General features: G+C 40.0%; 1 protein-coding gene across 7 annotated transcripts in view; it reads left to right on the top strand.

Moving 5' to 3' along the window:
• Mpdz (multiple PDZ domain crumbs cell polarity complex component) overlaps positions 1-17,193 on the top strand; it is a 147,230-nt gene that overhangs the window by 122,089 nt on the left and 7,948 nt on the right. For all 7 annotated transcript variants that reach the window (XM_029476873.1, XM_029476875.1, XM_021161144.2 and 4 more), the window contains 9 exons: positions 5,228-5,320; positions 5,409-5,483; positions 7,265-7,430; positions 9,718-9,863; positions 10,498-10,581; positions 10,730-10,923; positions 13,168-13,315; positions 15,809-15,895; positions 17,077-17,167. In XM_029476873.1, coding sequence (XP_029332733.1) covers positions 5,228-5,320; positions 5,409-5,483; positions 7,265-7,430; positions 9,718-9,863; positions 10,498-10,581; positions 10,730-10,923; positions 13,168-13,315; positions 15,809-15,895; positions 17,077-17,167 — 1,084 coding nt within the window. The remainder of the gene's footprint in view (positions 1-5,227; positions 5,321-5,408; positions 5,484-7,264; positions 7,431-9,717; positions 9,864-10,497; positions 10,582-10,729; positions 10,924-13,167; positions 13,316-15,808; positions 15,896-17,076; positions 17,168-17,193) is intronic.

Below are 17,193 nucleotides of genomic sequence, written 5' to 3'. Positions count from 1 at the left end.
CTGGGAATGTGGTATGTAGACCAGACTGGCTAGTAATCCCCCTTTCCTTTCTTTTCTTTTCTTTTCTTTTCTTTTCTTTTCTTTTCTTTTCTTTTCTTTTCTTTTCTTCCCTTTCCCTTTCCCTTTCCCTTTTCCTTCCCTTTCCTTTCCTTTCCTTTCCTTTCCTTTCCTTTCCTTTCCTTTCCTTTCCTTTCCTTTCCTTTCCCTAACAAAACAGACCTGTACAAAGATGGGCTGCCTCAGCCTTTTTAATATATACTATTATATTTTTGAGAATGTTGTCTGTGTACACTATGTATCAAAACACTTCCCCCAACTTCTCTAAGGGCCTCCAGTTACCCTCCAGGCACTCCCAACTTCTTGTCCTGGCCTCCCTCTCCCAATTTGTGCTATACGTATACTCCTGGGTATGGGAGCATAGTTGACCTACCAGGGACAACATTCTTACGCCATGACACTTGATGAGTCACCACCACCACCCATGCAGGAATGCTTGGTCTTATGCAGGTAGCCATGGCTGCTATAAAGTCTTATCATGGGTAGAAAACAGAAGTGAACTATGTACTATGAACTGTTTTGCTTTAGATAGAGCAAACAGAACAGAAGTCATTAAAAGCTTTTCCTTCCTGCCAAAACTGTCCATATATTTTAATTAGAATCCCTCCTGTTGTCATGTCAGAGTGATTATGTCCTCTGCCTCTGTCCAAATTTCAGGCCTTAGTTTGTTTTAAATTTGTAAATGCCAAAGCCACTGTTTAATAATGCAATTATCTACCTATACCTTAATTGTAGTTAGCTAGAAAGCACTTAAGTGTATGCTGAAAATTTGGTATGAATTATTCTTTTCAGTTTATATTTATTTTTTCAGTTTATATTTATCTGGAGAAAAGTTGAAAATATGATAAATGTACCTCATGCCCTTTTATAGCAGTTCAAATAGATTTCCTCATGCTTAGTGTATGCTGGAATACACAAGTGCCAGAGAATGCTAGAAAATGAGCATGATAGTTGAGAGGCAGGAAGCACTACCACAGCCGAGAGCACAGATGGAAGGACAGGCAGACCGCCTGGAGCAGAGCCCTGGACTTACCCTTCCTAGCCATGACGGTTACCTAGGGCAGATAACTGCATCAGCTCATGGTGTTTGTATTCATTATCCTGACAAAAGAAACTTAAGGAAAAATGGGTTGATTTTGGCTCACAATTCAAGGGTACATTCTGTCATCACCGGTGAATCATGGCAGCAGGAGTTTGAGGAAATAGATGTCCACATTGCATCTGTAGTTAGGAAGCATAGAGTGCTTAATTTCGTTTCTCCTTTCCATTCAGCCTAGAACACCTAGTTAAGGTGGTTATTCCCACCTCTATTAACCATATATATATAGATATATATATATATATCCCCTAACAGTTATGCATAGTGGATAGCCTCATCTAGGTATGTCTAAGAGGAATGTCTTGAGGCTGTCTCCAAGGTGATTCTAGATCCTGTCAAATTTACAATCAATATTAATATTAGGAATTTGAGGTGTTGCTGTGATGAATCTGACCAAATTGGTTTTTTTGTTTGTTTGTTTGTTTTTTGGTTTTTTTTTTTTTTGAGAGGATTGTAGCATTTTGGAGTTGTGGATTTGAAAATCTGGGAAAATCCCTGGGGAGATATGTTCTCAGGGACATGATACAGATGTGTGATGTGGCCAGTGGTGGCCAAGGGTACATCTGCAGCTGTGAGACAAACTTGGTAGTATGTGATACTCACCCATATGTCCCTCTTTTTTTCACGGCCTAAAGTCTACAGGATTAAAATGGTCATGAATAGCAAGCAGCTAAGGCTTGGCATTGAGAGAGGCCAGGATGGCCATTGGTGAAGGTGCAGCCTTAGCTTGAGTGGAGATGCTCAAGATCGAAGAGGTTATGGAGAAAAGTTGAGGCTGGGCACCGTAGGCTCTAATGGCCACTGGTGAAAGTGGGTCCTCAGTTGTAGTGGCGCTCTCAGCATTAAAGGGGCCATGGAGAGAAGCTGAGGCTAGCCACCATGAAGCAGAGGCAGAGTCCCTGAGGAGACAACAGAATAGGCTCTTTTGACATTGACGCCTCAGTTGTGGTGGACATTCCTGGATTGAAGTTTATGGAGAGGAGCTGAAGCTTGCCGCCAGCCAAGGCCAGTACTGAACATACAGCCTTAGCTGCAGTGGAAATCCCAGGATACGGGGATTACCTGGACTATGGGATAACTACCGAAGAGTAGGAGGTGTGGAATGGAGTAGAGTGGGCTGAGCAGAGGAGATGAGCTGCATGTGTGATGGACAACAAGGAGCTTTCAAAGTCTAGAAGGTTCTGATTGAGTCCAAGATGTTGGTCTCTGACCGGTTTACAATGTTGAGGTTTGGTTTCACTTTGATTTAACTGTTATTGTGCCTTGGGTCTTCCCTCTTGGAATAACAAAGTATGAAAGTTGTTTTTTACTTTACTGGAGCCCCAGTTAAGAGACTTTAAATATTTAAAGAGACCTTGGACGTTCCTTTTAACTTTGTATTGATTCTTTGCGTGTTTTACATCATGTACCCCGAGTGACACACTTCAGCTTCCATGGCACTATGTTTTTTATGCTTTGTCTTGTTTACTTTATTTTGTGTGTTTTTATTTTCTTTTGGGGAGGGAGGTTGCAAGGGAGATGAGTGGGAGCTTGGACTTTCTAAATTTTAAAGGTTGTAGGGTTTTAAACTTATAGGATATTTATTTATATTTAAACTTATAGGATATAATATTGTGAAATTACATGAGATCTTGGAAATAAAAGGAGAAATGTGTGGTTTAATAGTGGTGTGTTTGTGTGTCAAGTTAACAAGTGGTCAATTGTGCTGGTGGTATTTGTCAGTCACCTCTGAGGAGGGGGTCATACCTTTGGTGTATTTTCTTGATTAACAGTTGATGTGGGAGACCCCAGCCCACTGTGGAAAGTGCCATTCTGAACAGGTAGTCCTTACTTGATAAGGAAGGAGGCCAAGCAAGCAATGAAAAGCAAACCGTTACTGATTGTTCTTCCATGGTCCCTGCTTTAGGCCCTGGTCCTTACCTTGAGCTCCAGCCCTGCTTTTCCTTGCACATAGCCTGTTCCCTGGAATCATAAGATGAAATAATCCTTTTCCTCCCCGAGTTGCTTTTGGTTGATATTTTATCTCAGCAACAGAAAAACTAATTATAATACTCTCCAAATTAAGAATTTAAAATTGTACTCACTGGGTAGTTATAGTGATATAAACATAGAAACATAGCGTATCTATTACCCAGTATACACACACACACACACACACACACACACACACACATACAGATTGGGGGGTACATGCTAATCATTGGGTATTAATATAGTTTTTAGAAAATAATAAAATATCTCGTTGCTGACACTAGTGTTCTCTCGTGCTGCCTAGGGACACCTTGTTGACTTACTCCACAGATGTTTGTGTTACTTTTATCCATTACCTCTATCCAAGTTTCTGAGCAACGGATAAGAGTAATTCAAACATGGGAATAGCTCAACAAGAAACTTCTCAAAAACTTTCATTATCAAATAGATAAGTCAGTGTTACTTTGCTTGATGTTTCATAGTGAGGTAGACAGAAGCCTGCTTTGTCCATAAGACACCATTTGACATCCTGAGAGATCTCAGGTGAATTGCTAAGCATATTAACTTCTGCCTTCTGAACCTAAGGCTTCCCAAGTCAGTTACTGTTGAGGTAGAAGAGACCCAGAGCAAGATTCCTCCATCCTAAGCCTGAAAGCTTTGTCTTTCTTTCCTTTTGCCCTTCTGCTGTTTTATTCATAGATGATTATTATTTGAACTTCCCTTTCTGATGTTGTTATCTGTTGAAAATCCATGTTCTCGGAGAATGCACTGTCCACAGAAACGTCCATTGACATGGCAGGTTTATGGTAAAGTAAAACACCAGGCACATGGAATGCATTCTTCTTCTCAACGGTCAAAGGGGTAAAGAGGATAGTTAAGAATCTTTTAAAATAAGCTAGACAAAGAGGCAAATGATCATTTTCAGGATTTTAACTATGACCATGAAGTCACTACGTTCTTTGGGTTCACATTCTTTATCTGTAAGGGAGAAATGGCACATTTATAGTGGAGAAACTATCCCGAGGGTTAAGTGAAATAACATATGTAAAGCACGCGTCACCATGCAGTTTCCTATCATTGTTTCCATAACGTTTTTAAACTCATGAAGCTCTGAATGGCCTGTAGAACGTGTCCTTGGAAGTGTCCTTTGTAGAGATCTTTATGAAAAAAAAATGATGAGTGGTGCATCATCCTACAAAGCCTGTGCCTGCCTCACTCTCTGAAGATGGCATGGAACCCAATGCAGGGAAGCAAAGACAAACAACCAAAAATAAAAACTAAACAAACGGAAAAGCCAAGAGCCTTCTCACACTGATGGCTCATGCCAAGTCCTCTCTCCCTTCAATCTCCAGAATTTTCCAAATTTTACTTGAAAAACAATTTAGTAGTAATGGAACGTTTGCTCGTTATGACATCTGCTGTGTAGTAACTATGAAATGTTGCCATCACTGCTCCACTCTTCGTTGCTGGTCTCTTCCTACCTGAGGCCAGGACACTGAGGTATTCCTGTGTGTTCCACTGTTCCCTCCCTGTTCATAGCTTGAGGTGGAAGTGGGCGTCTAACAACAGGCCATTTCTAGTTCCATTAAATTGACTGTCCAATTACTTCTTTTCTACTATTTTTTAAAGAGGACTACAAATATAAAATAAACTTGTTATGTTTATAATCTACCACCTCAGTGTAATGCTAATTCAATTAATAAAAATAAACTTGGATCAGAAATTTACTTTTAGTACATTATACCCTAGAAAAGTAAGTATACACTACAGCAAGTAACAGGTTTTATGACTGTCAGAAATTGATGTTGCATTCACGTGATTTTTACCTAGAAGAAATCTCAAGCAAAATTACAAGGTTTTTTTGCTTTGTTTTGTTCTGAATTTCAGAAAGGCTTTCACGTTCTGACACTAAGCAGAGCTTGTTCACTGTGTCTCACTTGTACTTCTCGTTGATAGTTCTTGTTGCACACTGTTATGGTCCTGCAGCATGAACTGTTCCTGCTATGGCTTCTGTAGTCCTTGGGCTGATGCTGTGCTGGCTCATCCTGGCTACAGTAAATCAGTTCAAGTTTCCTGACTGCTCTTTCTTTGCTTGCCTAGGATCAAGGAGGTTTAGGCATTGCTATCTGTGAGGAAGACACAATCAATGGAGTCATGATTGAAAGCCTAACTGAGCATGGGGGAGCAGCCAAGGTGAGGCTCGTAACATCCTCACTGCTGAGAAGTGCTGGGTGGTTGTAGGGGGATGGGAATGACTCAGCTCTTGCACATTTCACCTTAGGATGGAAGGCTCAAACCTGGAGATCGCATCTTGGCTGTAGATGATGAAGTTGTTGCTGGGTGTCCTGTTGAAAAGGTATGTTCTGCAATAAAGGCAGTGGCACTGCCAGACCATCCTTTGGCCTGGCTCAAGTAGGGGCATGGGAATTAAGACTCGTAGATTTGCAAAATAGATTCTTGTTTTAAACAGGGCTTTTTTCCCTCAGGTCACCCAAATTTTGTTTTCTATTTTCTTTTTTTTTTTTAAAGATTTATTTATTATTATATCTAAGTAAACTGTAGCTGTCCTCAAATACCAGAAGAGGATGTCAGATCTCATTACAGATGGTTGTGAGCCACCATGTGGTTGCTGGGAATTGAACTCAGGACCTTTGGAAGAGCAGTCAGTGCTCTTAACCGCTGAGCCATCTCTCCAGCTGTTTTCTATTTTCTAATCAAAGTGATGTTATGATTTTACCTGATAAATAATTCAGTCTTCACTGTTACTTCTGATAAATGTTACTTCTGGTTTATTTTGAGAAAACTGGAACCACTGAAGATTAGTTCAATTCTTGTTGAGTATCTGGGCATATTTTCTCATGAATGTTTGCCCTTTGTAGCTCATGTGCATGTTGCTATTAAATAAATTTGAATATGGATGTCCTACTAAGGACAATCCATCTCTACATTAATCAGCAAGAAACTTAAAGGTGTTTTACAATCTTTTCATTATAAAGACTGTATAGCTTGAATCCTTTAATCTGTAAATCTGGCTTTACTTTGAGTTTGCCTTGACTTTACTGTTGCTGAGTTTACTGCTCTGCTTTTGACATGTGCTTATCAGTGTGCTCCTATCTGCTGAGAAAGCCTTGTGGAAGCTGCAACAGATCCATTGCAGAATCAAAAAATGGGCAAAATGTTCACTGTTTGTCAAGGGTTGTAGGGATTCAGGAAAACGGGCAAGAGTGATTAGAAGTGTAACAAGTTGAAAGCCACTCCCACATTTTACTAAGAAAGAAGAATCTTGACAAAGGTAGTGTAGAAGGAGGATAGAAACTGACCATAGCTGTAATCTAATTGGACAGTTGAAGGACTAGAAGAAGCATTTCTTTCTTGGCCTCTCTAGGAACCACATTTGTCTCTTTTTTTTCTCGATGACAGATGAGTTAGAGCCCAGAAACATTGGGTTGGTGGAGTTAGCTAAGCCAATAAATTATCTAGGAATCTCAATCAGTAGGGCTATATTCAGTGGTAAAGGGTGCTTCTAGCTATCCAAAGGTCTGTTCTCAGCACCCATGTTAGGCAGCTCACAACTGCCTGCAATTCCAGCTCCTACAGTTCTGATACTCTCTTCTGGAGTCCACAGGCACATACATACATGCGGCACACTCACGAGCATGCACACGCGTGTGCACACACACACACACACACAAATAATAAATGAATCAATGAATGAATCTAAACTCAAACAAAGAGCCTGAGTTGGATAGTCAGATCCTATGTTGATAAAAGGAGGAGTGGGAGAAGGAGAAATAAATAAATAAATAAATAAATAAATAAATAAATAAATAAATAGCTGGCATGCTGGCATGCCAGCTTTTATAATCCTGGGATGAGGAAGCAGAAACTAGAAATCCTTTGAGATTCATTGGACATCTAGCCCAGCCTGATCAGTGAGTGTCAGTAAGAGACCCTATGGCTTCCACATACCTACATGTATGTACCTGTGCACAGACAAACATGCATACATATGACCACATACCCATGCATCCACATAGAAATAGCAAAAGAGATTCTAACCATTCTGGTGACTTTTATTTGGGTATGTTTACTCATTTTCTTTTAATTTTGTTTTCTTTCATATCAATATCTGGCCAGTTCATCAGCCTTCTGAAGACGGCAAAGGCAACTATAAAACTGACGGTTCGAGCTGAGAATCCAGGTTGTCCAGCTGTTCCTTCTTCAGCGGTAACAGTCAGTGGAGAAAGGAAAGATAGCTCCCAGACTCCTGCAGTCCCAGCTCCAGACCTGGAACCCATCCCAAGTAAGTGCTGTCCCCTGAGAGTCCTATACATACATATGGCAACCCCAATACAGCATTTTCCTTCAGAGCAGGCCTGAGCACAGATCATTGCTTGAACAGCATTAAGTCAGAGTCTTTGGTTAAAAGAGGGCACAACAGAGTAAATTGTGGTCCTGCATGTATAAGTTACCTAACTATGATACCTTAGGAAGCTACTGCAGGCCCCTGCCTTAGCCTCTTCCTCCCCAAACCAAGGAAGTGGTCTTTCTCTCAAGTTCATGCTAAGGGTATGTGCAATTCTAGGCATCCAAGTACGGAATCAGCTGTGCCATTTTGTAACTCCTACTGTTGGAATGGGAAAGCAGCTCTCAGCTTCAGTTTGTGTTGGATGAAGTTGTACACAATGATCTGTTTCACAGCTATGATCAGTAGTGCCTGCTGTTCCACAAAGCTTAAACTGCTGGCTATGCTGTGTATATGATAAATCCAGGTTGGGAGCTCAGAGGATACCGAAAGCTCACATTTGATGCAAGGGGCAAGACTTTCTTGTATCACTAAATGATAACTTAATATACAGATAAAATTATTACTTGACTTACTTTTTAGAAAAAGATTACTCATGGATAAAAATAACTCCAAATTCTCTAAAGCATCAGTTAGAAATAAATTAGATTGCTTTTTCTATAGGAAGTGGGACAGCAAGGAGATAGTCTTCCTGAAATATTTCATTTGTTTGATAGTTTGTTAAGGAAAAATTGGCTGAGAGCATTCATGATACACTTATTAAAAAAAATCTTTAAGTATGTCTGTAATCCTATATTTAGAAGTAACCATTAAAACTTTAATGAAGGCTTTCTCATTTAATGTTTGATCCTAAATAGCATTGTTCTTGAAATACAAAATTCTCAATGAAAACTTAGCATAGATGAAAATATCATGCACCTGCTTTTACCATTTCTGGAGCAAGAGCATAGTCTGTTTCTGACTTCCTGGAAAGAGAACAGCTTGTCCACAGCACACACGGGTGAGCAGTGCTCTGAAACCTACTTTTTCCTGGGTCATAAAGCACGTGTTGTGTGTGTACTCAGAAGACAAGCCGTGGGATGGTTCTTTTTATTTTGTCACACTGTATTCTTATCTCCCCAATTCAGAAAGGTATGTAGCGATATTTGATGTTAAAAGTATAAAAATATCAAGTGAGACTCAAGGAGATATATTAGAAATGAATAAAGTGAATATTTTTGCATGTATTTATAAATGCTCAGAATCAATTACACAAGAGGAGACTCTTGAGGAAACAAAGAAAAAGAAAATAAGAACTGTCAAACCATGGTGTAGGGCCATGACCAGAATTCATGATGGGCTTAGTGCCTTTGAGTGTGCTCGGGAGTCTGTGCAGGCCAACCTGTCTTCAGTGTGATGAATACCTCTTCCAAAGAGCATATTTGGTTTTGATGAAGTATAGACTACTAAATTCAGACTAGAGGCTCAACCTAACTCTAGTTTGTTTTCCTTCATAATCTGTCCTTTTTACCTTAAGAAACTTAAAAAGTACAAAATAACATAAAAAATAAACAAGTAATTGTATTCCTAGCTCCTAGTTTAATGATGAAGAATTAGTCATACTACTTTGATTATTTTAAATACAAAAGAGCTAAAATACTCAAGACAGGTTTGAAGGTATCTTTCCCCCAACCTCTTCCTACGTCCCCAAAGGCATCTTGTGTGCTGAATTTGGCATAATTGTGTTCTAAACTGACCCGTCCAGCAGTTCCAGTTATTCGAGGGTCTCGAGAAACTTCTCCTAAGAACCAAATGGAGGGGATAGAGAGAGACGAGAACCTTGTGCAAGAACGACACGGAAACATTCTGAGTGGGCATCAAGGTGTCAACTGTATTAGCCAGGCCCAAGGTTTAAATGCACAAGCAAAAGGGGAAGTACTTCTCAGCAGGAGGAATGGGGCATCGGAAATGCACCTCAGCAGGAGGGATGGGACAGTGGAAAAAGAGGAAGTACTTCTCAGCAGGAGGGATGGGGCAGCAGAAATTTTTCTTTTGGCGACTACACGGGGAAGCAGGAACTTGGCAGTATCAGGGTACATCTTGAGGTCAGGACATCCGGTGCTGACTTAGGGCTGGAACAGTCTGTGGTTGTTCTTGGAACAGTGCATCGGTGGCCCGCTTTTGACCCCCTTTTCTTCTGGGGGGGGAGGCCCAATTCAGAGATCAGGACAATTGTGTTGTCTTAATAGCTCCCAACACTAAACATTTTTCATTTGTGGCTCCTTGGTTCTGAACTCATTTCTAGGTACAAGCAGGTCCTCCACACCAGCAGTCTTTGCTTCTGACCCTGCCACCTGCCCCATCATCCCCGGCTGTGAGACAACAATTGAGATTTCCAAAGGCCAAACAGGCCTGGGACTGAGTATTGTTGGGGGGTCAGACACACTGCTGGTAAGTATGTTACTCAAGAAGCCCCAACATAGGAGCCCTCAAGTGCCCCAAGAGACCATGAGGAGGAGATTTGCATTTCTTTTATTAAGTCTGATGTGACAGCTCAGAAGAAAATACATCATTGGTAACAAAAACTTAGGATTATGACTTTGACTAAGCCAAGACGAACTTAAATAGACTCTGTTATGCATAAGATATCAGAGTTTGTATAATGTCACTGGTGCTTGGTTTTGTTTAACTTCTTTACTTATAGCCAGGTTATCTCAGCCCCATATTGAGAAGAGTATGAAATTCTTGATATACATTTTTTTTACATGTCAAAATACTTTGAAATTCTTTTACCTTATAGATAGGAAGGTTGCTATATCTCTGTTATATTCATGTATGCTTTAGGAATCTTAGAGTTTTATGTTCAGTTTTCTTTATCCCTAGAAAAAAAGTATATGCCTCATTTAGCCTGTTAAAGAAATCATATCCTTAAGTATTTTCTGACATCATGTGGTGTGTGGCTCACATACGGACCCAGCAAGTATTCTTTTTAGTAGTTTATCAAAGTACAGTGTCTTTTGTTCTTTCTTCTCAGCCTTCCTAGGGAGAATGGATAACACTGCTGTTTGTTATGTTTGGACCCTAGGGTGCTATTATTATCCATGAAGTTTATGAAGAGGGAGCAGCGTGTAAAGATGGAAGACTATGGGCTGGAGACCAGATTTTAGAGGTACAAAGGCTGCTTGTTAACGTAGTGTGAGAAGCACAGGCCAAGGGTGGTGAGGTTTTCTTCCTTTGTCCTCGTCCTCCTTCTTCTCTCCTCCATTCTGTCACTCATCTCACCTAGCTCCTCACCATGGCAACCTGTTTCTGCACAGGTAAATGGGATTGACTTGCGAAAGGCTACACATGATGAAGCAATCAATGTCCTGAGGCAGACGCCTCAAAGAGTACGGCTGACGCTCTACCGAGATGAGGCCCCATACAAAGAGGAGGATGTCTGTGATACCTTCACTATCGAGCTGCAGAAGAGGCCAGGCAAAGGCCTTGGGTTGAGTATTGTTGGCAAAAGGTGTGTTGGAGAGAGCAAACTCAGGGTGCTTTTGAAACTGAATGTCACCTTAATTGCAGGTATCAATAGTTTATGTTCTGCCGTTGTAGACTGAATAAGTCAGGGTGTTACAGGGTTATATAGTCTTCAGGAAAGGGGCAGTTGGTATGAAGTATCTGCTGTGTTATATCTTGAGGATCAGTTAGATAAGAAATAATTCTTAACCTAGGAAAATTTATCCTTAAAGGCTGAAGACATGGCTTAGGGCTTTAGAGCATTTGTTGCTCTTCCACAGGATCTGGGTTCATTTTCCATCGTCCTTACTGGGTGTCTTACAACTGTGTGTAACTATAACTCCAGGGGCTATACACCCTTTTCTCACCTATGTACACACAAGCGGCATTCACATGCATGCAAAATAACAATACATATTTAAGAATTAAATATGTTGCTGAGTGGTGGTGGCACACGCCTTTAATCCCAGCACTTGGGAGGCAGAGGCAGGCGGATTTCTGAGTTCAAGGCCAGCCTGGTCTACAAAGTGAGTTCCAGGACGGTCAGGGCTATATAGAGAAACCCTGTCTCGAAAAACAAAAAACAAACAAACAAAAAAAATTAAATACGTTTTTAAAATTTTATCCTCTGATGTATGAAACTCTAATTCTTATAGCAAATGATTTTATTGAGAGAGACCAAGGCACATGTGGAGCTAAAGAACTGAAGGGACCAACTGAGTTCCCTGTTTAAGAAAGTGGAAGACTGAGAGGGTTCAAGAAAAGATGTGTCTAACCTAAGGCTTAAAGTGCTCAGTGATAGTTGTTCTGTTGCAGACAAGCGAGGGTAGACAGCCTAGGGACAAGGGTTGTCCTATGAATCATGTGCCACAGCAGAAGACTGAAAGCGTAAAGCAGGGCTTGGGGGCACATGAGTGACTACCGTATTATTGAAACACATATATAACATCTAAAGAATATTGATATGTAATTTATATTGACTAGTGTTTATAGAAGTCATACTAGCCAGTAGTGAGTTCCATACACATTTTTTCCTTGTGTGTTATAAGACAATCAGGATCAGAATCTATGGAATAGTTAAGCCGATGAGTCAGAAGCAGGGTCTGCGTAGTGTGCAGTGGCCCTGAGTCGCCATCAGCTGTCTTTACTCCTCTCAAACCATAGACTCAAAGCAGCCTTGCACTGAGGCCTCATCTATGAAAGCCTGTTCCACAGCCACACTTACATTTGGCATTAAAAGGACATACTTACCAGGTTATTTTTTGCAGAAAGAATTGAAGACAACTTTATTTTTAATGTACACAGAAAGTGTGTGAGGCTATTGAACCTCAGTGGAAATATGTCTGGGGAAATAAGCTGTTTTGGAATATAACACTATAGTCTTCTTGCAAAATCACTTCAGTAAGGCTGCTGTGGCCTGTGGGGTCACCAGAGCACTATATAAACTTCTGATAATAAGTCCTAACCATTTTCCTGGAGAACATCCAAAGAGACCAACTAATCCTAACACTCTATTTAAAAAGGAGAAAATGCATGGATAGAAGGAGTCATTTTGTAATTCCATGCAATGGTTGACGTCCTCTTGTGCAATTCAGATTTTTCTGTACAAAATTATTTATACTTACCTTTATATCTTAGTGAGAAATCCCAGGTGTGTGTTTGCAGTTTTGTGAAGCAATGAGGATAAGTTTAATGTTTGTTTTGGATAAATCTATTGTATGTAAAAGTTAACTATGATGACCACATCATAGTAATGGTGGTTAAGTTGTAAGTAACAGTTTCAGTCTCTGGTACATATCGCTCATTTATTTTCAATAATGTTAATGATAGTCTCAGCATGATCACATGACTACAGGACAGTGTCCATAAAAAACTTCAGTGTGGTGTGGGAAAGTCCTACACTCAGAACCCAGCCACTGAAACCTTGATCCTCCTTTTTTTTTTTTTTTTTAAACCCATCTTCTAGGTGTGTGGCCCATAGATAAGAATTGTGGTACTTTCTTATGAAGAATACATAACAGAGGAGGACTAGATATGCCCAGGAAAAAATACTTTCTCTCTATGAAATACTTTTAAAATAAAATTCACTGTTATTTCTCATGCTGTTAAAGCTGCCCCAGTATTGCACAAAACTGTAAAACCTCTTAAAAATAGACACAATTTTCACTTAGAATAATTAGCTTTTGATTAAATAAGCATTGCATTGCAGCTGAGAACCAGGCTTAATGCTGAAACCCACTGTTGCTTGCAGAAATGACACTGGAGTATTTGTATCAGACATTGTCAAGGGAGGCATTGCAGATGCTGATGGGAGACTGATGCAAGGGGACCAGATTTTAATGGTGAATGGAGAAGATGTCCGTAATGCCACCCAGGAGGCAGTCGCTGCCCTGCTAAAGGTAGAAACCAACTAGCATAATTTTGTATAGTAATTATCTGTGTTAGTAGTCATCTCAGAGAAAACCAAGTGTGATACCATCCATATATGAACAGTAAATTTGTGACCATTTGTTATATTATAAATTTGCTTTCTAACTTTGTTAGCAGACTTCACGATATGAGTACCTGAAGTGACAGTAAACCTTTAAGTACACAAACATCTTAACATGTGTTCTTTCAGGTTTCTTTCTGGATTTATGCTTATAGCTTTGTAGTCTGTCGTCTGAGACATTAGGAAGCCCCCACAGGCCCCCCCCCCACAGCATCACAGGAGGCAATGTTTTCTTTCTGTCCTTTCCTTTTCAACTGCTTCATGACCCCTTTCTAGACACAGCACAATTGGTGTTTTGTCTTGTGACGCCAAGTGGCAGAATTTCCCTCTGCTTCACACAAGGGTGTATGTAGCCCAGTTGCCATCTGACTCAACATCATTATCCTATTTTAAAGTTGGAGGAAAACTGTCCTCCAGTGGATTATCCTCAGCACTGAAGGGAGCTTAATATAGACTCACCCAGCATACCAACACTAGAAATTACTCTGACCGTTAAAGGCTACCACCTGGCATCACTTATACTAGGTTTTTAATGTCCCTAATTCTGTGACATTTTAATACAGTCCCTCATGTTGGGGTGATCCACAACCGTAAAATTATTTTTGTTGCTACTTAATAATTGTAATTTTCCTACTGTTTTAAGTCATGATGTAAATATCTGCTATGCAGAATAATTGATGTGTGTGCCCCCTGTGAAAGGGGCGTTTGACCCCAAAGGGGTTGCAACCCCCATGTTGAGAACCAGACTTTGTTCTTTAGTTCATTTTACACCATGAAGTAGGTTTCCTCAGAAGAAAGCTCACCATGATGAACCATTCCCTTTGGGAAGGTGGAGTCATCTTCCTCTGAAAATATCCTGTGAACTACAAAATACTCATCAGGACCACCCCTCGTGGGAGGTAGAGTTTCCCTGTTAGGAAAAGGTCCAACTTCTAGAGAAGACTGTGTTATCAGTAAGGTATTACTTACTGCATTGTCTCTTGTTGCCTGATGTTTTGTTTGTTTGTTTGTTTGTTTAACCTGGAGTTTAATTCCATATAGACTTGAAAACGCCATCATGGTTCATTTCCCACATCTGGGTTTGAGTCAACACGAGTCTGTATATGTTGGCTCCACAGCTAGTAAGGCTGCTGGGCCTTGCTGATAGTAGGAACCTCTCAGATTGGACTCTCAGATGCCTTTTATAAGTTGAGCTTCACCTTAAACTCTGCAGTTTGGATAAGATCTGGCACTATCATTAATTAATAGCTATCATTAGTTATTAATGGGACACACATTAAGCCTGTTATCTATTAAAGTCATCAAAACAAAGTGACTAGAATATTTTTTTGTAGAGGTATTAGTGGGATTGGTGTTTGAGACAGAGTCCTGCTGTGTAGCCCAGGCTATCCTGGAACTCACTATGTAGCCTAAGCAGGCCTGAAACTCACAGTGACCTACCCACCTAACTTCCTGAATGCTAGGAAGCCATGCCTAGCCTATAACCAGAATTCTTTAAGGAAGAACAGCTTCCTCTTGGAGATAAATTAGGAACAATTGTTAGCAGTATAAGACTGAGGGTTCTCACAGAAAGAGAGAAGCAAGTCTCATTGGGATAACATAAATGGTTTTAAAGTCAGCTCAGTCAACCATTTTTAAAAACTAAGTCAGGCAGTATATAATAATAGCCATAAACATGTATGTGTTGTGTGTTTGGCTAGCTCCAAATTGTCACTGTCTTGTCTAAAGTTTTTTTTTTTTTTTTTTTAAAGAGATGGTCTTTAATATACAAATAATTTTGTACATAAATTTTATTGAAGGGGTTTTAAAATAATAGGAAAGCTGTCTCTAAAAGTGCAAGGTCTCAGACAGCTCCCTACATTACCTCCATTATTAGACTACACTGTGTTTCTTACCTAGAGTCGGCTCTTAAATGCCTGCAAGGGAATGGCAATTGTAATGTTACAACTGTAGGAGTATTTATTTATTATGTAGTAGGTATGCTCAGCCACCGTGCATCAAGGAAATGTGGCTGAATGACTTTGAGTTTCTTTTCTGTTAAGAAAATGTAAGTTGTATTGGTAGTGGTTTTATAACTTTTGTTTGCATTTTAAACCCAGGGTATGGCTGGCTCATTTGCCCTTAAATTATGGTATTTCTTGTGAAATTACTTAATTCTCAATTTCTGTTTGTTTTGATAGGAATGATCTCCATGTAAATTGTGGAACACTGAAATGGACACTTATGACTGCTATATTACTATTATTCTTATGAGTTTAAATATGTAAATATTTAAAAACTTGTGATTGCCCTGTCTTATGGAAATCACAAAAGGAATGAATATGCCTTTAGTTTTAGCTGTGTTTTTCTAAGGATGATTATAGAATTTTGTTTTAATATTTTCACAAACCATCTCCATCAGTGTTCCCTAGGTGCAGTGGCCCTGGAGGTTGGAAGAATCAAAGCTGCCCCATTCCACTCAGAACGGAGGCCTTCTCAAAGCAGCCAGGTGAGTAGTTGTAGAGTTTGAAAAGAAAACCAGTCCACATGAGAGAGGGAGTTCAGAGATGTCCCCAGAGAGTCTGCAGGGTCACAGGCACAGGTCCAGCCCTCTAGCAATGTGCAACCAAGTGTAGAATTTGACAGGGAAGAGGAACCAAGTGTAGAGTTTGACAGAGAAGCAGAAGAGAAAGAAACATTGCAGGGAGGACCACTGCACCCTGAGCGTGCTAGACAATTTGGAGACATTTTGTTTCCAGCAGTTTTCTTCCACAGTCTCAGAAGTTAGCCACCTAATCAGTGTAGGCTAATCCAGTCAAGGGGGCATACTCGTAAGATACTGTCACACAAACATCACTTAGTATTCAACTAGAAAATTCCAGGTAGGTGATTGCGAACCATCTCTGTATTGTAATACTGATGGGCTAAGGAGATAGTTCGTTCAAAGTTGGCATAAGGGCTTAAGTGAAATCCCCAGAACTCATGAGAAAGCCAATTTTTATGGTGCTTTCCATCCAAGTTCTGGGTTAGTAGAGCAGCTTGCTGCTTGTTGACCTGCTAGCTTAACCCCATTGGCAAGTCCCAGGTCCCAGTGAGAAACCCTGGCTCAGAAAGCAAGGTGGGTGCATCTTGAGGAAGGTATCTAAGGCAGACCCGTAGCCTCCATATTCATGCATGCTTATATGCACATGTAGACCTCACACACACACAAATACAATGAATTCATGGTTCTTGGCAAGCTTTTCTTCTTAGTATTATCTTCTGATACAGAAACTCAGTTTCATGAGTCTGTTCAGAAAGACCATTTACTGACTTCCTTAATTACTGCTGTTGGCCCTTGTTATACAGTTTTAAGCCCTAGGTATTGTGTAGTAGTTTAAATTCAAAGAGCCTTGAAAGAGATTATGAAAGACTACTAAAATTTTTCATAGTTTGAAATCAACTTCAACTATTCTCCAGTCTTCAAATTATCCTCAATTATATATGTCATCAATCCTTAAGACAAACAAAAGAATCCAATAAGTATGCTTAAGTTGCCTTTAAAATTACCAGATGCCCCTGTTGTTTAACAATACTGTTTAACAGTGTTTCACTTTAGATGAGATAAACACATGGAACTGTGGTATACTTTGTACTTAGGGGAATTATACATTCCCATGCTGCCTGTGTAATAACTGCCATATATTTTAGGTGAGTGAGAGCAGCCTGTCATCTTTCACTCTCCCACTTTCTGGAATAAATACATCAGAGTCATTGGAAAGTAACTCGAAGAAGAATGCATGTAAGACTGGTTTTCTCTTCTCCTCT

The sequence above is a fragment of the Mus caroli genome, chromosome 4 (genome assembly GCF_900094665.2).
Source record: "Mus caroli chromosome 4, CAROLI_EIJ_v1.1, whole genome shotgun sequence".
In the NCBI taxonomy this organism is placed as follows: domain Eukaryota; kingdom Metazoa; phylum Chordata; class Mammalia; order Rodentia; family Muridae; genus Mus; species Mus caroli.
The sequence above is the reverse complement of the archived record's forward strand: the minus strand, read 5'-3'. Positions and strand labels throughout refer to the sequence as shown.